This window comes from Centrocercus urophasianus, unplaced genomic scaffold, assembly GCF_019232065.1.
Source record: "Centrocercus urophasianus isolate 14NV4802_14NV808 unplaced genomic scaffold, USGS_Curo_1.0 seq_73, whole genome shotgun sequence".
In the NCBI taxonomy this organism is placed as follows: Eukaryota; Metazoa; Chordata; class Aves; order Galliformes; family Phasianidae; genus Centrocercus; species Centrocercus urophasianus.
The window spans coordinates 10334413-10357439 of NW_024885344.1; the positions used below are offsets into that span (position 1 = coordinate 10334413).

General features: G+C 41.9%; 1 protein-coding gene across 2 annotated transcripts in view; it reads right to left on the reverse strand.

The window, feature by feature from the left end:
• Positions 1 to 6281: 6281 nt before the first annotated feature.
• Positions 6282 to 23027, reverse strand: part of KDM5A (lysine demethylase 5A) — a 50605-nt gene continuing 33859 nt past the window's right edge. For both annotated transcript variants that reach the window (XM_042837730.1, XM_042837729.1), the window contains exons 21-28: positions 22075 to 22254; positions 21657 to 21818; positions 19963 to 20514; positions 19086 to 19229; positions 16120 to 16279; positions 15603 to 15823; positions 10220 to 10630; positions 6282 to 9312 (exon numbers count right to left, since the gene is read on the reverse strand). In XM_042837730.1, the coding sequence (XP_042693664.1) occupies positions 9100 to 9312; positions 10220 to 10630; positions 15603 to 15823; positions 16120 to 16279; positions 19086 to 19229; positions 19963 to 20514; positions 21657 to 21818; positions 22075 to 22254 (2043 nt within the window). In that variant the 3' untranslated portion in view covers positions 6282 to 9099. The remainder of the gene's footprint in view (positions 9313 to 10219; positions 10631 to 15602; positions 15824 to 16119; positions 16280 to 19085; positions 19230 to 19962; positions 20515 to 21656; positions 21819 to 22074; positions 22255 to 23027) is intronic.

A 23027-nucleotide genomic window follows, 5' to 3' on the forward strand; every position in this document is an offset into this window, starting at 1 on the left:
TGGCTCCATATGTGAGCTGAGCACACAAAGCTTTTCCACCTCCCACCTCAGTCCCCCACCATGTGTGACAATGTCTGCCCACCCCAGCACTGTGTAATCTTGCAAGCCACCTCCCTGCTTCCAGGAACACAATTTGCCGTTAGGCTATCTGGGAACCAAAGGCCAGAGCAAATGCAATGCCTTTTCTCCATCTGATAACCACCATGCTAGCAGCCTTTTCAAACTGAAAACATTATTGAGCTTAAGTGGAAACGGCAGTACAGAAAGCACAATTCTCACAAATATGAGCAATAAGGGGAAATAAGGGGATATATAGGGGCTGATAGTGCACAGAAAGAACCCAAAATAAGCACAAAGGATCGATCCCTTGCTTGAGCCACCAGGTTCAAAGAAAGGCACTTTTATTTCAAAATAGCAGTGGCAGAAACCAAAAGTCATGGCAAGAGTCTGCAGGTTCCACAGCGAGAGAAAACACTACCATGGTCATTTGGGCAGGTTCCCACAAGCAAAGTTGCCCCAGAGGATATGGGTTGCCAGACAACTGCCCAAACAGACGTGGCCCAAAGCAAGAAAATCTGCATCCACACTGGATAGCTGTGGGGTGGCAGAGGCTTCACATTGGAAGTGTTAGATAGGCTGGCCTGAGAACAGCCTGCTCTGCTTGTGGAAGATAAAGGGACAGCTGGGGAACTGCCCCACAGCCTGCAGCATGCAGGAAATAGTAGGGATGCTCAGCACATGAACTGACAAAGCTTGCCATTCCCTCTCCCTGTTTGCAGGGTTTTTTTTCTGCTCAGATTTCAGAACTGTCTCAATTTCTGGACAAAAATGTTGGATGTTAGGAAAAATTTCTTCTGAGAAAGTGGTGATGCTTTGAAACAGACTGCCCAGGGAGGTGGTGGAATCACAACCACTGGAGCTGTTCAGGAAACATGTCATATGGCACTGAGGGACGTGGTTAGTAGGCATGGGCTGATGGTTGGATGATCTTGATGGCCTTTCCAACCTTAAAAATTCTATGAGAAATTAAACCAGTTAAAGGTTTTCTGCAAGACAACACAATTAGGCAAGCTACATATATGCCTGTAACATACTATGCAACATAAGCAATAGATGAATGGCAAACAAAGACTCCTAAGGCTGGAGACTTCATTCATTTTGGCATCTCCCACTTCCTCTCTCCAGCAGCTGTTACAAGCTCTCAGTGCTCCTGCTGCACCTTGCCAGAGGCTGGGCAGCCTGAGCAGAGCAACTGCAGGAGCAGAGCCTCAGGGAGGAGGCAGGAACCATGACCCTTCTGAAGCCCAGCCATCTACTTCCTGGTGTGAAAATGGGTAGCTTGCATGTAAAAGATAAATCCACCCTTTGGCTGTTGGCTGCTAAAGAGCTAATTAGAGCATGTTTTCATATCAAAACCATGTGCCAAAGGATATCACGCTTTCAGACAAATGATAGCACTACTGTTCAAGTGGCCCAGAAGTGAGACAGAAAAGTCCAGCAGATTTATGTACAGTATAGAGTGTAGAGAAGGACCTAGGTATTGCTCTGGGGATCATGGGCTTCTCCTGTTCTCTGTGCACCTGACTGCTCTGTGGTGAAGGTTATAAAGCTGACACAGACTGCAGTGAGAATGCAGTTATAGCTATTGAGAGGGCTGAGATTATATGAACCCCCTGCTCTCTGTCTGTGTGGAAGAGAGATGCTCTGGGGGTAAAAGGGAAAGCTTCACTCAGAGGTGAGATAGGGTTGCACCTGCTTAAACAATTCCTTTGAAGAACACCTGTAATCTGCTTTTAAACAGTCAAGGTTAGGGTAATACTTAGAGAGCATCTGGTTCATAATTATTTATATAAAAAAAGTAAAAGGGTTTTCTTCAATTCAAGAGGTCTGGTAACTAGGAGCCCTAGAGGGGTTAGAGATGAGACCTTCCCCCTGGTAAGGGAGAAGATGTGGGGAGTTGCATAAAGGGCCTGCAAAGGGAATGCAGCCCTATTTCCTCACCTTACTTTGAATTTCCCATGGTGTAATGGGAAGGCCTAAGGGAAGAAGCTGCTGACTGCAACAGGAATCTGACCAGCCAACTTCCTAAAACTGCCTTTTACTTAGCAAGAAAAAAAAAAGTCTCAGTTTCAAGTTGGTAATTTTTCTATTACTGTGTGGACTCTTCCATTATTTGCTATTTACTTACTTTTGTGCATTCTGTCATTTTTTAACAGCATCAAATCTTGAAATGTGAGGTCTATACAGACCAAGGATGTTCTTACCAGGACCCTGAGGAAATCAGATCTCCTGCCTTCAACTCCTTGTGTCTGCATGGACATCCAGAAGCTGCAGTTGATTGCACATTTACTTTCCAGTCCACCCTCACCCTTCTAACACATAGCATGCAACAATTCTGGAGATGTTAAGGTCCCACACGCTCAGAAAAAGGCCAGAGTGCCTCCAGACAGTTCCACTTCTTTACCAGAGACTCTCAGGCACTGGTGTGCATCAATTTTCTCTCACAATAATGCTTCTGGGCAAAGATAAGGCACTTATCTCCCACCTCTCATCTGTCTAAGAGACTATCAGAAAATCTGGCAAGGAGATAATGGGTCAAAATGTTACCAATACACTGATTCCTGGTCCTTGATGTTAATCTTTACTGTATTTTGCTCTGATAAATGCCACTGCAGATGTGGAAGAGTGAGTTAAATACATTTTCATCTGTATAAAGGGAAAAGTTAAATTACCAGTTATCAGAACTGCTACCCATCTCACATCTGCTCAAAATCTGGGCTGTTTCTAAAATTCATGTTACCCAGAGAAGCTGTGGTGCCCCATCCCTGGAGGTGCTCAGGGCCAGGTTGAATGGGGCCCAGGGCAGCCTGAGCTGCCAGATGGCAGCCCTGCCCACGCCAGGGGGTTGGAGCTGGTTGGCTTTGGGATCCTTTCCAACTCAACCCATTTTGTGATTCACCATTTGGATTTGTGGAAATTTCACTGCTATTATCATAAAAAAGCAGTAACAGCAGTAGCAAACATCCTGTTCTTCTGGGGAGCCTGGCAGGAGACTGAGTTGCTGAGATGGTATGGACCTTGTCAACTGGGAAGCTGATACAGCAGTTGGATCTGCTGGCACATCTCCAAGGCACTACAAGCAGATGCTGGGCTGGCCAAGGCAATCCAGCTTTTTCAGGTCCTGCCTTCTGAGGAGGCTGCTCTGCTTAGATACCAGTACCCACAGCAGTTACTCAGATAACTTTAAAGGACTTTTCCTTTTTTTGGGGGAGTTGTGACTGCCAAAAATTGGCCTTTGAAAAGGCTCCAACTTAGACACAATGCCCCATCTATGATTAAAACCGTTCACTGCAGCAAAGGTTTTGTTTTGAAGCTATTCAGAGCATGTCTCCTCACAAATATTTCCGGGTTTTAATAAAGCCTTGTTACTTTCAATGCCTTTACCTTGCAACTTAACATTCATTTGAGCCTTATGTAATGAGATGTCTTGGTACAACGGTCTAAATCTCTTGCTGTGCAGTTTCCAGCTGTCCTACACATTTATCACTCCTCTAAAGCCAGCGTGGCTAGAATTTTGATAAGGGCTGAATTTATTGCATCTCCCTGCTGACTATTGGCGCTCCAAGCAGAGTTCCTGTTTGGTCCAGGCAAGCTGACCAAACACATTCTTAGTGATTGCAGCTGGGCAGGATTTGAAGGAGCTCCCTGCTTTCCATTTTCATCTAATGGGAGAAAACCCTCAAACCCTGCTTTTAGCAAGACCGTAGTTCTCAGAGAGAACAAATAAGAAACTTTGTGCCTTTGAACAATTTTTCATTTCCAGAGTACAAAACTGACCAGTGATGTACAGTGTTTCTCTCAGCCAGTCACTGTCTTCAAAAGGCAGGCAGATACTTATTATGAGAGCGAGGGATGTCTGGTGGGCAACTGATGAAAAATCCAAATAGTTTTTGCTTTACTTTGCTATGAAGTTGTTTATTCCAGTAACTGTTGTTAGAACAACACAAAACAAAGGTGACAGCTATCCTTGTGCAGCTGCCTAGTAAGCAGTGTACTGGTGAATGAACAAAGCTGTAGGCTCTCTCATTTCTACTAGGGCAAAGATTAGCTGCCCTTCTCCATTCTCATTCATATTATGCCTTTCTTTTAATGTAATGAGCTGCATGGAAAAGGGCCATTCATCAGTAACACTGACCTCAACACAGCCAGCCCAGAACTTTCCTAGATGTACGGACCGACACAACTGCTTGTTAGCTCACAGAGCATAGGTGTGAGCAGCACTCAAAGCAGCCCAGTTCTGCCATTTAAGGTTCTTCATGCATCTCACAAACTGCAATTCATGTAGTTTCTTTTTTTTTTTTTCCTTCTAATCTTACATGCCACAATGATGAATGCAGCCAAGGAAACGTCTGTACAGAGGATCATTTTCCTGATGGATTTTGATGAACTCTTCTGCCATCATGTTCATATTCAACGAAGAATAGGAAACGAGATGTGGATGCAGGACAGCCAACCTCACCCTGATCCCTGAATAGATTATGGAATGAATTCTCCTTGAAGTCACATTCAGGGCCATGAAGGATAAGATGAATCACTGACAGCATTAGCCCAATCTGGTTGCCTTCTGTGAAGGGTTGGACAAGGAGAAAGCAGTGGATGTTTACCCTGTCTTACAACAAAAATGTGGAGTGGATGGAAATCCAACAAAATGGATGGAAAACTGTGTGCACTGCTGTGACTAGCAATCAGCAGTTTGAAGTCTATCAGACAGTCAGCTGGGAATGGAGTACCTCCAGGGCTGGTAGGGAAAGCAACATTGTTTTATGTTTTACTCACCTGGTGATGGGATACACTGTGCCCTCAGCAACCTGGCAGGTAGCACCAAACTGAATAATGGGAGGAGGAAGAGGAGAAGAGCAGAACAGCCTAAAACATGGGAGGAAAGTTCATTCAGTTGCATCGCTACTGATTGGGGTAATGGGCTGACAGAAAATTCATTAAGTTAACCGCATCTGCATCTGGACAAAAATAAACCAAGTGATCTGGGAATAATGGTGGATAAATTAAGTGTCAGCAGCATGCCTCCTGCCTATCATGAAGGCCAAACCCATACCAGGCTGCATAGGAAACGCATTGTCAGGAGATTACAGTGATTTTTCTCCTGTACACTTCAACACTTGTAAGGCAGATCTGGAGTTCATGATCAGTCTGGGGCTTCCCAGTACGAAAACAGTTGTTAACAAACAGCAGAGTATAGCAGAGAACCAACAAAACTGCTATAAGACTAACATGGCCCAAAGGAGGCTAAGCTGGGGCTGTTCACCTCGGAAATTAAGGGGGTTGCAGGGTCTATAGACTACAAACACCTACTGGATAATTATAGAAAAGAGAGAGCCAGGCTCTTCTCCAAAGTAAAATTAGAAGAGGCAGGAAAGCTACAGCAAATGAATCTGACTGTGCATCAGAAAAAAATACACACTGAAGATGCTATAAAACTGGAACAGGAAATTGTAGAGGCCTTCAAACATCCTGGAAATACACAAAATTTGACCTACTTTCAAGTCAGCCCTGCTTTGGTAAGGAGAGGTTGATCCAGATGACCTTCTGTAGCCTCTTCAACCTAAACTATTCAATGATTCTAAAAGCTGAAAATAAGAATGCAAGCTTCACAGTGTGGCTAACAAAGCACACAGACATCTGTTTCTGTTATCTTATGCTGTGTAACACTGCACTCTAATAACTCAAGACAGTTTTCATAGCATCATCAGTTTTAACTTAAGCCCTTACTATCAAATAGTCCAGGCCACATATGCATTCAGGTACAGATACTTTGTAAAAAGCATAAATCCTAAAAGTAATAGCACTGAAGAGTTCAGGAGCGATGTTTATCTCTATGCAAGTAAAGCAGCCCAATTCCAGGCACAACTCAAGTCTTGGCCATTTTTCCTTCCATCCAACAGCTCTGGTTATTTGACACGTGAAGAGAAACAAGAACTGTGGTTAATACTCTTTGTGGAATACAGTATTAAGTCGTGTACTGTTCTAGATACACAAGAGCTAAGATTTTGTATACACTGACATGTTGTCTCTAAAGCACGAGAAATTTTCTCCTACAGCTGCAGCAAGCATTTATGAAAATGATTTCCTTAGCTTAACTTTGGTTTACTTGTTTGCATATTTTCATAAAAATTCTATAAGCTAAGATGTGGGGATGGTATCACAGCTGAAATTTGTTGTGCTTTGTTGTTGTTTTTTAAAACCACTAACTACATTTCTACAGATTTTTCAAAAAGTCAACATTTATTCAAAATTTTATACTATCAGCAATCCTTTGGGAAGAATTATGCTTTTAAAAATAAATGTTTAAACAGAGAGATGTAAAGCTAATAATGGTCTTCAGTTTATGAACACCTTACCCAAAAGTAGATGGGAAACAAAACACACAGCTAAAGAAGTGCAGTAATCTCCTTCTGAGAAGGTAAAAACCTCCTCATATGGTCACGTGAAAACAGCTACTAAGAAGGTGACTACTTGCCCATTTCTTGTTCACTGTTTTTTACACCTGTTACAAGGAGAACGACTGACCACTGCATTGTATTGCTCTTTGCTTCCTTCTGCTCATGATCACACCCTCTACTCAGAGAAACAAGAACATTCAATGCAGATTTACTAAAAGAACTCTTTCCAGTTGATGGTAAATTACATATAACAATGACTTTTATCACGACAGAGAATGTAAGAATGGTTAAGAGGATATGCTCAACAGTTAACAGGATATGCTGACCACATTTTCCTTGTCGTGTCACGAATTCTAGGAGTCATGAAAGAATACAGACACTGGGATTCTTTACAAAATCTTGTACTAGTCTACTTCTGGAACAATTAAACATCTGTGACAGAGAGTCTATCCACTCCATATAGGGAAACATTTATGTAGTACCATCAGTTAAAGCCTGAAGGAAAGTAACAACTGTTTAAACCAGTTTACCAAAACTAAACGTACATCGAGAAGAAAAAAAATGTAAGTGGATGCAAAAAAGAGGGCATGTCTAGCTATAGCATAGACTCCTTCATAACTAAGTAAACAAATAATACTCTTAAGTTTGCTAGGGTGCCTGTTCAGCCACATGCTTAACCACAGCTTCCATTTAACACATTCGTCTTTAAGGAGCAGGAATTAGAAGCCAGTGACCAATCTGCACTCAAAAAACTCCCAAGATCCTGCACTTTCTGCCCTCCGCCCTAGCTCTTTTCTGTTGCACATCTTCCTCTCCCCAGGTAGCAGGCACAAATAAACCAATAAAGTTCATCTACCTGAGCTGAGGTGTTGGTGTTTTGTTTGCTTTTCTTTTTGGACGGACAATTCTGCCAGATAAATAAACTTCCAAATATCAGAGAACAAGAGAATGGACACAGAACAGTCAAGACAGAACACTTTTGTTTTTGTCAATTTTCTTTTAAATCCCAATCCAGCTCCTAGTAAGACTGGACACTACTTACAACACTCCTAGAACTGCAGAAGAATGGAAACACAATAGGGAGCGAGTGGAAGGGGGGGGGACAAGACAGCCCAGTGGCTAGCTTCAGACATTCACATACACGAAAGCCAGCACTGACTGGAGTCATTAAGGCCCAGATGCCCCACTAAATAGGAACAAACCCAAACACAAAGGTAGCACGTGAAATGTATTTACCTATTTAAACACAGGCAGCTGGTCAGGCTAGAATGGGGAAGGTAACTGCTAATTCCTTGTACTACAAGGAAGGAATGGAGTAAAAAAACCCAAGCCCACGGGCAGGTTTTTGCTTTGTGAACCTCTGTCTGTGCTGCTGGTTAACAGTGGTAAGTATAAAAAAATCAAAGAAAAATAATCTATTTATAGAACAAGTCAGTAGTCTGAGACATTTAGAAAAAAGTAAAAACAAGTCCTTCTTTAAAAATGGATTTACTAAAACAACTGTCACCCAGGATGACCCCAAGCCCTCTGGTCCTCTGGCAAAGCCAGGGGTAACTTTCAACAAGAACTGTTGCTGACTGGTACGCATCCAGCAAGGCCAGCAGGGAGGGGAATTTGCACTGTGAACAGTATCTGCAGACTGCTTGCTGGTATCTCTCGAGGCCATGCCCGTAGCCTGGTGATACTGGAAATAGTTGTGAGTGAAACTTTTCACAGAAGCACATGTCAGTGTAACCTCTGAGGTAAGTGGGCTGTCTTCTTTCCTTCCCATTCCTGGGTACAGATCACAGAAGCTGGTGCCCTGTACCTCCCTGCCAGCTCCATCCTGCGTGAGACAACTTTAACGTGCAGGAGTGCGGAACTCTAAGCAAAGCCTAGAACAGGAGAGGGCACCCCTGCAGAAAGGGAAGCACTCTGCTTTTCACAAGCTCTGGTCAAGATGGACATCATTTTTTCCCGGCCCCCCTCAGGACAGGAAGATCAGTTGTCCCCCACTAAGGTAAAAATTTTGCTAGCAGAGTAGAATTGGGTTTCTTTTTGGTACACAGAACCTTTGCTATTTCTGAGATCATGAGCTCCTCTGCCCTTCAGCTACAAAAGAGAAACTCATTCATTCATCCACTTGCTCCCATCCTTATAGAGTAGTGTTAGCCGCCTGGATACGGAGACAACTCTCTCATGACATTGCCCTTCTCACTGGGTTGGCAGGAGGAGGCAAAAGATAACTTCCAAAACCTCCTTAGGGCAACGTGGTATGGCTAAAAAGCTCCAGCCCATGCCACCAATTTCAGGCCAGCTCTGCTGCCAACATGGACTTCTAACACCCTGAAGCGTCTAATCTAACAGCCTCGGGTTAGCTCAGTCTCTAAGAGCAACAGCCACTCTCAAAGATGGAAATACTCAAGTCAAAACACTGGCTGCAGCTCCTAATGAGGCGGTGTCTGCATAGATGAGTCAGAACCACTGTGCCTTGACGTCCCTGCTGTATGAAGGAAGCCAGCTGTAAGGAAGGGACCAACTCTGCTGCAGGTCTGTACATCCTTGGAAGTGAAGCTCAGTGGCTACATTAGATTCAAACCCTCTCTTTCTGTAGGGGTATCAGCAGTCCATTTCTCAGCAAGTTCCAGACATCAAGCAGTTGCTAACTTGTCTCCTTAAGATCTTCCATTGGGAGTTTGTAGCTCAACAAGAAAGAAGGAGGTGGTGCATGAGCAGGGCTACTTGGGCCCTGCATTGTTTTCTTTGCACAGTTTATACAGATGTAATCCTCATTCTCAGCCATTTCTGGAGAGACACCAACGCAAACTTGATGAAACCACTCATCGCAGCCACCATCACACTGCACCCAGTCTACCTGCAAGAGATTGTATCAGCAACATTAGAAGGAGAGACAGAAAAGCAGAGGTTCTATGAAGAAAATGTCTTCTATTAAATCCACCCAATAGAATGAGAACGCAAAAAGTGTTTGGCACAAATTAATGAACTATAGAACTTGTTTTAATAAGCTGCTTCAGTTTAAAAAGTAGTATTTTCCCAGCAACGCTGCTCCTTCTGTATCCTTAGGCCATGGCAGCTACTGCTGCTGTAGTTCTACTTTTGACTTACAAAGCAACATGAAAACAAAAATACATTAGTAAAAATAACAGTAGTGGCAACATATCTAAGATGGAGTTTGTAGGAGAATAAGCTGACAGTCAGAACAGAAAGCATCACACAGAAAAGCAGATCAAATTTTTTTGTAATAAACCAATCAATTCTAAACTTGCTGATTATCCATCTCCCAACAGCAACGTGAAGCACTGCAGTCTGTAGACCCAGCAGCATCACTGCTCACAAGCTGTGTGCAGCAAACACTGAAAATGTGCTACACTTAGGAGTGCTGCACATCCCATTTCTGCTCAGAAACAGCATGTGATCTGGAACATTTTATCACTGAGGCAAAGAATTCTTTGAATCAGACAATGCGTGTTCTCCATTACCAGTAAAATACTCATCAGTCCAGTCTGAAGAGTTTAAACTTCCCAACCAAGATAGAGTACTTTTTCCCAGATTGTAATTTTTCATCTTCCCCTCATGTTTTAAAGTGGCTAGGAGAATGAGATGAGTTTGTCAAGTTTTATTCCCATTTACATACCTACCCAAGTACTATTCAATACCTTCTCATTTCAAATTATTCTACTTTTGTTACTCAAGCTGTTCAGCCTTCTCATTGAATTCACTTTGCGTGAAATTGACTGTGATGGGACTAAGCAAAAACTCACTTTGTCTTTGCAGGGCCTCTGGCAGTTCTGTGCAGCACATACTGCGTTCTCATCATCCGACTCCTCAGCTCCAGACCAGTCATACTTAGAAGGAATATCTAGGACTTTCTTCTCTCTTTTTTTCTCTGTGCTCTCCTTTGCCAGCTCCACCTTTGCCACAACCACCTTCTCCCTCTTCTTCTTCCGCTCCTCTTCCTTGGCCAGTTTCTTTGCCAGCTTGTTCAGCTCCTTTGTCTTATCCATGGTGAGTTTTAGCTTCTTTTTCTTCGGCTTTTCTAATTTTTTCAACTCTTTAGATTTTTGCTTCATATCTCCAAAGAACTGTTCTGCTCTCTCCAGCTTTCGTTTCCGCTTCCTCTCAGACGAGTCTCTCCCTCTCATTTTCAGCGGTTTCTCATCCATGCTGTCATCCTTCATAAAAGGGTGAAAAGAGATTGTTGGGGTTTTTTTCCCAAACAAATTCCCATGTACCATAAATCTGTGGTTAAAAACATACTTACCTCTGCCATTACCATAACATGGGGGAAGAAACTTATCCAGCAACATACTGTCACGAATTCTAAATAAAAGAGGCTCACCTTTATCTTCACTATACTAAAAAAAAAGTCTTAAGTACCCGAAGCATAGTGAATTTACAAGGTCCAGTAGGAAAATGTAAAATACCAGCAAGAGCAAGGAGAAAAAACAGGCAGTAATCACAACTCCCTACTCACGGTGCTTTTCAATAAAAGTTAGGAAGATTGATGGCTAGGTGTTCTTGCTTGTTTTTCATCCTAGGTCAGTCTTGCCTATAATTATTTTTGAAGAAAGCAATTGCTATCCTGGAAATTAGTACAGAACAATTGCTGAATTCTTAAAATGTATTATCAACTCCAGCAAGAGAAGACTGCAACAGATCCATTACTTGAATAGCTCCCAAACCAGGACACGCTACAAAAAAAACTGGTGTTATTAAACACTCTTAAGTAGTAGATTCAGATCAAAAATTGGGTTTATAATTAGCAAACTGTCATTGTAGGTGACAAGTCCTATTTAGAACCACTTCAAACAAACAAGACTGATTCAGTTTGAGTTAGTTCAGCTATGTATTTTAACGTTAATTATATTAATAGATTAAGGACATACCACAGGCCAGTAAAGACTGGGTCTCTTTACTGTACATGACTTAATATAGCTTCTCCACCCTGTAACAAGTTCTCTGAAGACTAATTTGCAGAAGTCTACCTATTTTGCATCTAAATAGACAAAGAAAGGTATTTAACTCAAAATGAGTAATTCTGGCCAAACAAGTATTCGCAGAGCTTAATCACAAAAATGTTGAACACTACCCTCCACCCACAAAGCTGTTTTTAACTATCAGTCCAACACTGTGGCATGCTATTTATAAAGTGCTATTTGCTGGCATTCAAATTGTTCATCAAAAAAACCTATAACCAAAACATAACATTAAAAGAAAATTAATCTTACGTAATGAAGTCCCTAGATCTAAAAATAGTAATGCAGAACTTCTCCAGAAGAAGGATCTGCTTTATGCTACCACCCTACAAGCCAGCAGTTTGGCAACATCTTGACTTACCCACTGTACTGGATGGCACTCAAAAGAATGATAACTGATCAGCATGCATTACTGTTCAAAAAATGTAACCCATTTTATGTTGGTGCATGCTATTGTCAATAAGGAATAATCTTCAGTGCATTTCCTGTACTGCTCAGTACAGGAAACAGCAATAATGTACTCTGTGACTATACATGGTCAAAATGACCCTATTCAGGTGACACAGGATGAAGGATGGATGGCAGTACAGCTCCAACACAAGAGTTTACATTCTCTTCTAATGTACAGCCCTCATTCATACACGTTAGCCACAGCGTGAATGAGGCATAAACAATTTGAACTAGTCCTTAGAATCACCATATATACCTGACTTATTCAGTACTAGCAGAAAACTCAGCACATTTTCATAGAATATTTTCAAAAAATAGGAGTATGTGGGCTAATTTGACGAGAACTGGAATCTTTTTACCTACATTAAAAACAATGCTCTTTCCCCAGCAACAGAAACTTGGCAATGTACAAATATTATCTAAGGTAAGTACAAGCTGTCCATATTAACAGGAACATAAAATGTCTTGACTTGGAAGAGGTCTTAAAGAAGTCCCTTCCAACCCAGGCTTGAGAATCTCCAGGGATGGGGCATCTTCAGCTTTTTGGACCACTGCCTCACCACTCACTGAGTAAAGAATTTCCTCCTAATAGCTAATCTAAACCTCCCTCTTTTAGTTTTAAATCCATTCTCCCATGTCCTATCACAGTTTCCATCTTGTTTATATGCTCACTTCAGGTACTGGAAGGTTGCAATGAGGTTTCCCTGGTGCCTTCTCCAGACTGAATAAGCCCAGCATCCTCAAATTTTCTTTGTAGGAGAAATGCTCCAGCTCTCTGATTATCTTTGTGGCCCTCCTCTAGACCCATGCCAACAGCTTCGTCTCTTCTTGTGCTGGAGACCCCAGGCCTGGACGCAGTACCCCAGACAGGCCTCACAAAAGCAGAGCAGAGGGGGACAATCCCTTCCCATTCCCTGCTGGCCATCACTTTTGTTGCAGCCCAGGATGATGCTGGCCTTCCATGCTGCAAGCACACACTGCTGCCTCACATCTAGCTTTTTCCTCCATCAGGACACCCAAACGGTTCTTCACAGGGCTGCTCTCAATGAGTCTTTCTCCCAGTCTACAAAGGTATCTTGGATTGCCCCAACCTAGGTGCAGCACCTTGCACTTGATCTCGTTGAACCTCATTAGGTTTTCATGGGCCTACTTTTCAAGCTTGCTCAGGTACCTTTGGATGGCAGAGGAAGCATGGGTATGTGGCTTGAGAAGAATACAAGGATGCTATCCAGACACACAGAGACAGAATTGGGAAAGCCAAGGCACAAATGGAACTAAACTTGGTGAGGTATCTGAAAAACAAGAAGGAATTCTACAAGTACACAGGACAGAAGGGAAAGGTCAAGGTCTCTCCCCCCTCCCACACCTAGCCCATGATAAACAAGAAGGGAGATATGGCTACAACAGACACAGATAAGGCTGAGGTATCCAAGTTCTTTGCCTCAGTCTTCACCGGCAGTCAGGCTTCCCATGTCTTTTACCATCTATGAATATCTACAGTGGGGGCTGGGGAGAGCAAAACCCCTCTCACTGTAAGAGAAGCAAGTCCCGAACCACCTGATGGAAGTGGATGTGTGCAAGTCTACAGAGCAAGACAACTTGCATCCCAGGGTCCTGAAGGAACTGACATGGCTGTCAAGTTACTCTCCATCATATTTGAAAGGTCACAGCTATCAGGTGAAGCCTCTGGTGACTGCAAAAATGGGAACATCACTTCCGTTTTTAGGAAGGGTAGAAAGGAAGACCCAAGATATTACAAACCACTGAGCCTCACCTCTGTGCCTAGGAAGGTCATGGATCAGATTCTCCTGGATGTTATGTCAAGTTATATGCAGGATGAGGTTGTGATCCAAGTTAAATAGCACAGCTTCACAAGGGCAGAATTGTGCCTGACTGATCTGATGGCTTTCTACAATGGAGTGTCAAGATCAGTAGACAAAGGAAAAGCAACTGGTGTTGTCTATACTGGAATTCTGAAAGGTCTTTGATGTGGTCCCACACCACATCCTTACCTCAGAATTGGAGAGATACAGATCTGAAGGACTGTTGAATGCATAAGGAATTGTTTGGATGGTTGCAACCAGAGTGCTGTTGTATGGGAACTGTTGATCACAGCCTGAACCTCTGATTGACCATCTGAGGAAAGCAACGAGTCAGCCGTGGCAACATGGGTGAAGGCAATTCACTTGTGCTGCCAGGAAGGTGTGGAGCCTGGCTCCACCTCTTCTAGACCCCATTTGAGGAATATCACTGAGAAACGATCTCTCTCTCTGAAGACCGCTCCTTGTGGAGTTTACTGCAACATCAGCACACATTTTCACTTATTTTGATTCTCTTTCCATTGTGATAATCTTACTAAGCCTAACATCTGTATACTTATTGATCTTACATCTTACCAAGCCTAACCTCTGTGTACTTACTAACTGTGCAGCTGTGGTCAACAGATCCACGGGCAGGTGAAGGCTGGTGACAAGTCATGACTCCCATTGGCCTTGGGATCAGTGCTCTTTAAGATCTTCATTACAACCTTCACCTTCAGCAAGCATGCAGATGACTATAAGTTGAGTAGTGCAACTGGTATGACAGAGGTAAAGATACCATCCAAAGGTACCTGGACAAGCTTAAAAGGTGGCCACCAGCACAAGAAAGACATGCAGCTATTGGCACAGGTCCAGACAAGGTTACAAAGATGATCAAAAGGTTAGAGAACCTCCCAAAGAATGGCTAATGGACCTGGGCATATTCAGTCCTGAGAAAAGAAGGCTTCAAGGAAACATATCTGTGTCCTTCCAGTAATTTAAGAGAACTTTTAAACAAGATGGAGACTGACTTTTCACTTGGCCTGATTATGACAGGACAAGAGGCACCAGTTTTAAACTAAAAGAGGGGAGATTTAGGTTTGATGTTAAGAAGAAATTCTTTACTCTGAGAGTTATGAGACACTAGCACAGAGACTGCCCAGAGAAGCTGTGGGTGCCCCATCCCTGTTGGACCTCAAGCCCAGGTTGGATGGGGTGGCAGCCCTGTCCACAGCAGGGGGTTAAAACTCGATGGTCTGTTCTTCAGGTCAGGTCCTTATTAAGGTCCACTCCACGCATAACCTGGTTCCACACAGAACGACCTCCCACATTCAGACCCTATGTCTGAAAGCATTTGTTGAAATGCTTCTTGAAATCTGTCAGGATTGATGCCACGACCACTGTCCTAGGGAGCTTGTTACAGTGCCTACCACTCTCAGGAGAAGGTTCTACACCTAATACCCAACAACACTCTCCCTGACACAGCTCCATGCTGTTCCCTCAGGTGCTATTGGTGTCATTAGAGAAGAGATCCACACCTGCCACTTTGCTTCCCAGCTCAATTGATCCTTTGATTATAAAATAAAGCCCCACTACTGTCTGCCTGTCAGTCTAATGCATCTTCATTTACCATAACCCTTCAGCCTGACCCACCAGCCAAATGTTCACCCACTGCATTATCTTTTTGTCTAGCTGCAGGCTGGGATTTTGTCCAGAAGGATACTAAGATAGACAGCACTGAAATCTTTGCTGAAATCCAGAAAGGTTAAATCAACTCATTTCCTTTGGTCAGCTAACTGGTAACCTTGTCATAAAAAGAAATTAAGCATGTTAAACACTTTCCTCACGAACCCTTAAAAAGAACAGCTATAAATGACGTGATCTTTTTCCTGTACTAGACTACTTCTACAAGATCATACCTCCATTACATGAAGGAATCTGTCTTCAGAGGGTGGATGAGTAGCCTGTAAAATCCGCCAGATGTGCTGAGTTTCATCCAGTGATACCTCCAGTAGGTCTCCTACCATCATTAAATCTTCTAACTGAGCCTTTGCTCCAGGTGACAGCTCCAATACAGGGGGCTCCAAACTGCGAGGTACCAGTGGACTTTTCCGAGGCTGCTTTCTTGGAGTGCTGGAACCTTTCAGACAGGACACAAGTTGCAAGAGATCAAAACAAAAAAAGAAGTTACATACTTTGTACAACAGCTACTTAAAGACGGAGGCAATCCCAAGCAAAAGAAAAAACACAAAAACAAAAATCAAGGACACAGCTTTATATACCAGCCATCCCAACTGCAATGCTATTCTCTTACTCCTTATAGAGAGCATATCCTCTACAACTAGCAGAGGCAACAAGAGTAGTTCCTCTCTTGCTCTCTGATTGCTCATTCCAGTTGTCTGTTCAATTTTATCCAATGCATAGGAAAGCAGATACCTTGAGAGCAGCTTTTAGAAGCAGATGAATACGCATGTTCGGCACAGAATGAGGGAGCAGTCCACATATGTGTCACCACTTCCTCTGATTTAATGGGGATTTCCTCATCACAAAACAAATTGGGTTCTAAGCTGCTAGAAGATTTTACGCTGGCATTGTCCTGAAAAAGACCCACAGAAAAAAAATGTAACATCTGGCTCTAACAAATGCTTACCTCAAAGTAAATTCTACTAAGGCCAAACAGTTTGCTGTTCCTAAAACCCTCCTTCAAAGTATCCCCACCATAGACACCAACACCGCTGGAAAAAGGTAGAAATTAAATCCCTATGTAAACAATAGAAGAACGCAGCAGCTGTGGAGGCAAGTGAATTCTAATTCTCTAATCAGTGAGTCATGAGATGTATTTGTCAAGTTTTTTCCCTAAGCAGTCCTTCAAATGAGGTCTTCAGAAGTCAACACGACAACACTCTCACTTAGCTTATAGTTTTGTTTGAAAAATTTGACTGCAAGGCTATAAAGACTGCATCTTTAATAAAGCAGAGGTATGCAAAGTAAATAATGGTTATTACTGAAAGAAATGCTCTCTGTAACTACTTAAAGGGAGGCTGTAGTGAGCTGGTGGTCAGCCTCTTCTCTTGTGTAACTGGTGATAGGACTGGAGGGAATGACTTCCAGCTGCACCAGGGGAGATTCAGGCTGGACGTTATGAAATACTACTTCTCTGAAAGAGCAGTCAGGCAGTGGAATGGGCTGCCAGAGAGGTGGTGGAGTCACCAACCCTGGAAGTGTTTGAGGAATGTTTGGATTTTGTGTTGAGGGACGTGGTTTAGTGAGAGCTATTGGTGACAGGTGCATGGTTGGACTGGATGATCCTGTGGGTCTTTTCCAACCTTGGTGATTCTGTGAAATGATTGAAGATCTTACAGGGAAAGGAAAAAACTGCATGTTTCATCCAGCACAGGATCTCAGGATCTAAATATCAATAGATAGATGGCCACAAAATGGCAGTAATAAATAAAAATCAATTTTTGCCCTGAAATCAGGATTTTAATGGCAATTTTGAATAATTTTAAGATACAAACACTAAAAAAAGAGAAAGGCTGCAATACTTAAGAATGTTGTGAATACTTTCAGGAAAAGACTAATGATAGCACTGGTTTGCACTCAGTGCATTGCATAAAGCTGGCTGCTTGACATCTCAAATGTGTTACAAAAACAAATAGAATGAATGTGATGCATGTCATCGATGCGAGTGGATCCACAAACAGAAAGAGGTTAGGAATGCCTTAACAGTGGGGAAAAAACTTTGTTTTGATTTTGCATTACAGTAGGCAGAAAATCTGAAGGCACAAACCCTTCTCAGTAGATACCCTGACATCTGCTAATATTCACTTATCCCTTCCTCACTCCTACAGGTGAAATTAATAAACTCCTCAACCAGTTATTTTCACAGCATAATCTCTATACATTATTTTTAAACCCATCATTCCCACGGAAAACATTTATAAACCACAAATGGGAAGAAACACTTGAAAGCCAACAGTATGAAGAATTAAATTCTGAGTAACTTTGCCATTTCTTTTGAACTCTGCTGCATCTATGTTAGAACTGAGTAATTTGGCTGCGTAAAAATGTGCCTGCTCTTCCAATCACATTAGCTGACCTAACAAAAGACATTTCTGGTCCCTATCTGCATTTGTTTTGACAGATTTTTACTTTAGATTTTTATAACGATGGACATCCAAATCAAAAGGACAAGTAACAGATTTTCAAATCATGACAACAGAATGCACTCAACAGAAATGAAATTACACTCCTGCAATACCCTCACATCCTGACAAGCATATGCCATCTTTCTCAACATACGCTTTCTTTCATCACAACCTCAGAATGTGCCACATCTTTCAGAAATGCCTTATTACAACTTCCAGTGCAAAGAACAGTTTGCAGCATTTTTCTAATGAAGACATTCTAATAAAAGTTGTAATACTCAAATACAATTTACTCTTGTTGGCATCTCACAGGGCTGCAAGACAAATGTAGCTTCATGCAGTTATGTACTTAGACACAAGTTACTAACAACAGGAGATTGAGGCAGAGCATATCTGAAAAATTCACTGTTCCTCTAGAAAGCAGAAAGTGTGCCTTAAAAGAATCTGTACAATCACATTTCTTTAAAGTAGAAATGACACTATCACTAAATAGAAACCACAAAGTAAGAAGAATCGGTGACATCACTGTCATCTGTATACATACAAAAAAGATATTTCAGAAGTACTAAAATGAAATACATCATACAGACAATGCTTGGCTAGCTCTATAATTGCTTTCTCTCATGACTTTTTTTCTCTAGAAAAAAAAATATATGTATATAAAGTATAACTACAATGACAATTTCTGAACTGGACTAGTTTCACAATGTGAACCAGAGATTGAGACCTGAACAGTTCCACAGATCAGAACTCAACAGATGTACCTCCTTTTATATGTGGGTTGAATGAAGATAAAGGTATGAAAACGTGAGAGCAGCTCTGGCATCGGGAAGCTTCTTACAGGGCACAAAGTTTTCAAAGACTTATTTTTTGCTACAGTGGAAACCAATTAAGAGCTCTCCAAATATTACTCATATTTATGATTCCTAACATCTCTGGAAGAGGCATAAGGACAATGTCCAATCTCAATGGTATTATGAATACCAATCCCCTGAGAAACAGTTTTTTCTTTAGCAATAGAAAGAACCTTCTGAAACTCAATCACAGGACATTTAAGGATTTTGAACAAAAACATTACAGAACTTTCCAAAACACCAAAGCTAAGACATTCTAAACTAAGAAGTACCTCTTGTGCATCAGAAGCCAGGGCAGAATATACTTAGTAGCTTAAAATATTCCAGAATAAATTGAAACAAATCGAAAACAGGTGTTCTGAATTAACTCCACACAGACAAGCCACACTGGATTACTTACCTTCATGTCATAGCCATATGTTTCCCTGATGTCTTCATCAGAATCTGTCTCTTCATCATCATAATCCAAAGTCTGCCGAGGAGAAGAGGACACACTCCCTATCACTCTGTTAAAGGCTGACTGCTGGAAACTAGTTAAGTGTCCCTGAAAGAAAAACAGAGTAAGAAGCTGAAACAATGGAGCTTCTAGAAAAATCTGTTTAAAAAACTGAGGTCACAGTCACTAAGAAAAGGATGGTTCTTTAATCCTGAAGACAACTGTCTGGCTCCCATTCACAGCAAGTTGCGAAGAAAGACAGAAATAGGATCTTTCAGACTTTATTTCCAAGTTTTTTGAGTAACAGTGACTAGGAAGATCCAGCTACTGTTGTTCATTGGTACCAAATTATACCATGTTGGAGCTGTACAAGTTTCTTCACCACAGCATCATCCGATTACTGATCTTGATCTCAAGATGAGCAAGCTGACTGCAAAAAGTATCAGTGATTCCCTATACCCCTTGACAAAGTTTCCTAAGATATCAAAATCCCAAGAATGAAATCTATTAGAACTTATACAGATACTTATGATTCTGTCAGAGGCAGATGGAACTTGGACACCAAAGTAGCCACCACTTTAAAAATCTTCAGGCCATTTAGCTGGCTGTAATGTTTGAACCAGCATCCTTTACGCTTGTTGCTTGTGTTTACACAGTTGCTCCTGACAATGAGTTCAAAGTAACAGACCTGTTGCCAGAAAAGCCAGGAACAGCCTGAAACTAACAACTGCCTAAACACTAGAATTCTCAGCCTAACTGCTCTCTCCTCTCCAAGCAAGGAAAGGCATTTTGACACAATGAAGAACGACTAGCACAGCGCATAAGATATTCACACCCCTACCTGAAGATCTGGGTTGGCTGCTGCCTTCTGTAGCTCTGCACTGATTATTTTCTCTGTTTTCTCCCGTGCTGCCTGCTCCACCATTCGCTGGCTGAGCACAGAAAGCTTAGCCAAAGCAGAGGACAACTCGTCAGTAGCCAAAGCTTGCCGTGCTCGATCCTGCCAACTCATGGCACGCTCTGTCAAGCACTGCAATGCCTCCCCTTCCGGCAGCCGTACAGGCAGCTTCTGCAGGGACACCAGCAGAGACAGTATCGTCTCAAGACGTGGCCTTCGAGAACGCATGCAAAGCGGACACAAAAACTTCACTTCTTTGGCCTGCCAACTAGAGCCCTTCTTCTGAGAGCTTGTTTTGGGGAGAGGCACGCAGCCGCTATGAAACCAGTCTTTGCACAGCTCACACTGCAGCATGAATCCACTAGCTGTTTTGCGGCAGACACAGAATTTGACTTCTTCTATACGATCCACCATAGTCATCTTGGCCAGGTTAGCTGCTCTGAGAGCATGCATGGCTTCAATCTCCTTCTGTTCCCGCTCCTTGAATATGGCCACCTATCCAAAGACAGAAACAGTTCATGACCTCCACAGCAAGGAGAGATCACTTTTTATTAGCAGCACAGAAAAAACACATCAGGAGATCTTCTTAGTTAAACTAGCCCAAAATTATGGGACTGTGCAACCTATTTAAAACTTCATTTAAAATGCCTCCTCAATTACATATTGCTCCTCTATGTCCTCCTGACAGAACCACTGTACAAATATTAGATAATGTTCTCTGTTTAAAAAATGTCCGAAATCCATAATTAAATCCATTATAAAAACACAAGAGAAACAGATATTCATTGTTTAAATGCTGACAGCAGCAGGAACCTCTGAGTGACAGTTTATCTTCCTGAAGCAACTTCTATTTCCTCAGTGTCTCTATTCAAATAAATATAATGCAGCATACTAAGATAAAACTGGTTGTATATAAGCCATATTAAAGATTCTGCATGTATTTTCTTTGTTTGTGGAGGAAGGGCAGCCAAATGACAGCAAGTTCTTCTGATAAGCTGCATCAATATCCTTCCAACAAAGAAGAACAAATGTAACACTGTTTCCTACCCACTTTCCAGGATGAAGCCTTACAGATAGCCCTCGGACATTCTTCACATAGGAACAAGGAAGGACAGTGCTTAAATAAAAAGACTTTCTACAGTATGGTAGGCAATGTCTAAGGTCAGCAAATTTAGAGCACACTTTTAAAATCTGTTGACTCCTATCAGCAAACCACTATCATAAATCTTAAGAATCAAAGGAACGATTGCTAAAACAATCCAAAACAGAATTTACTTCAGTTTAGTATAATGCATAAATGTCACGAATAGTACTATGCTGGGTACTGCTTAAGAGTTACATTCCATTTCATATGTATTGAAATCCTATCAGAATATTAGAAGAACACCCACACGTTATTAGACCAAGAGCATCTAAGCTATTTACATAGCCAGATACATATTGTATACTTGCACTTATTTGCTGAACTGTGCTTCCCTCTACTTTCACTGCAAAAAAACAAACTATATTACTGTGCTAGTACTATTAAATATTTGCTTCAGCAAAATTTATCAGATTTCCCTGAAGATTTTTTTTACACAGATTAGAGACAAGTTAAATCTACGTATCAGGAGACACTACCTTTCATTGCTCCTTACCACAGCTGCAGTATCCCTGGCCTCCTCCAGCCCATCCTCCAGCTCACTCAGGGATTCCAAATCAAGATCTTTCTCCTTTTCCTTCTCCATCAACTCCTTTGCCCTCTTCCGTCTATTCTTACTGCTTCCATAAACACCAATATCAGTGCGAGGGCTCAGAACCTGTAACCAAAAAACTTACACTGTTACTCCCACGAATTGGAGGTTTAATCTGTTTCTTAAAAAAGCAACAGCTGAGGTTGTTTATACATGAAATAAGACTAGCCAAACACAGACTTGTCTTTTTTGTTCTTTGTTCAGGTGAAACTTATTATTTTCTATTATCAAATGGAATTTGATAATTTATTCTGCCTTCCAATACTGCAGAAGAGCATCAAGATCCACTTCTGAAGTCTGACACTGTACTCCTGTTGCTTACCTGTAACAGACTGTAGCTCGAGTTCTTCTTCAGGAAGGTCCTTCCTGTGCGCTCTCTCCAAGCCCGCGCAGCAGCTACCTGTGACTCCAGTTGTGGCAAGGCATCAAGGCGCACTGGTATCGGGCGGCCTTTGGCAGACAAGTTCTCCAGTTGCTCCAAGTAGGCATAGTTGTTCCCATTCTGGGGTAAAAGAAAATTCCCTGAGTCAAAGATTGCACCATTGTGTCAGTGGCCAGTTTGATTTCAAGCCATATACCACTCTAGTCAGTGACAAAAAACAGAAATGGAATGGAAAGGACAGCAGGGTTGCCATCTCACTGCTACTTTTAAAACTCTCTCTCATACAGTTTCTACTTTAACATCTATTCTGATGTGGACAACTGGCTTAGGGAGTAAGACACTTCATTTCAAGCTGGCAGTCTTAAATCCTACCTGCTCAATAGCAAGCTACATATCTAGAGTTCTACAAGGGCTGATGCAAAGTCAAATGAGATTTCACTTCAGTTCTCAATAAATACTTGATACAAGAAAAGCAGCTGCAGTCCAGAGATTAATACTGTGAATATCACAGAGACTGCATCAATTTCAGTCCATGTTATCTGAATAGGGCAATAGAAAAGGGGGGCTCTACTGAACTAATAACTAACTTCAATCTATTTCAGACAAAAGCATTACAGCTGTCAGTGCCATTACATCTGAGACAAAAAAAAAAAAAAAAAAAAAAACTATTCAACACACAGTGGGGAGAAAAAAACAAAACATCCCCATAACCATCTCCAAAAGTAAAGACCTTTGAGGAGAACATTCTCCACTGCGGCAAGTATTGCCAGTGATAGTACATAGAACAGTAATAATAAATACAGCCCTCTAGAGTTACATTTCTATCATAACAAAATTGTCAGTTTTTACATCTCCTAAGAAATGGGCAAGAGGAAGGAAAAAATGGAATAGTG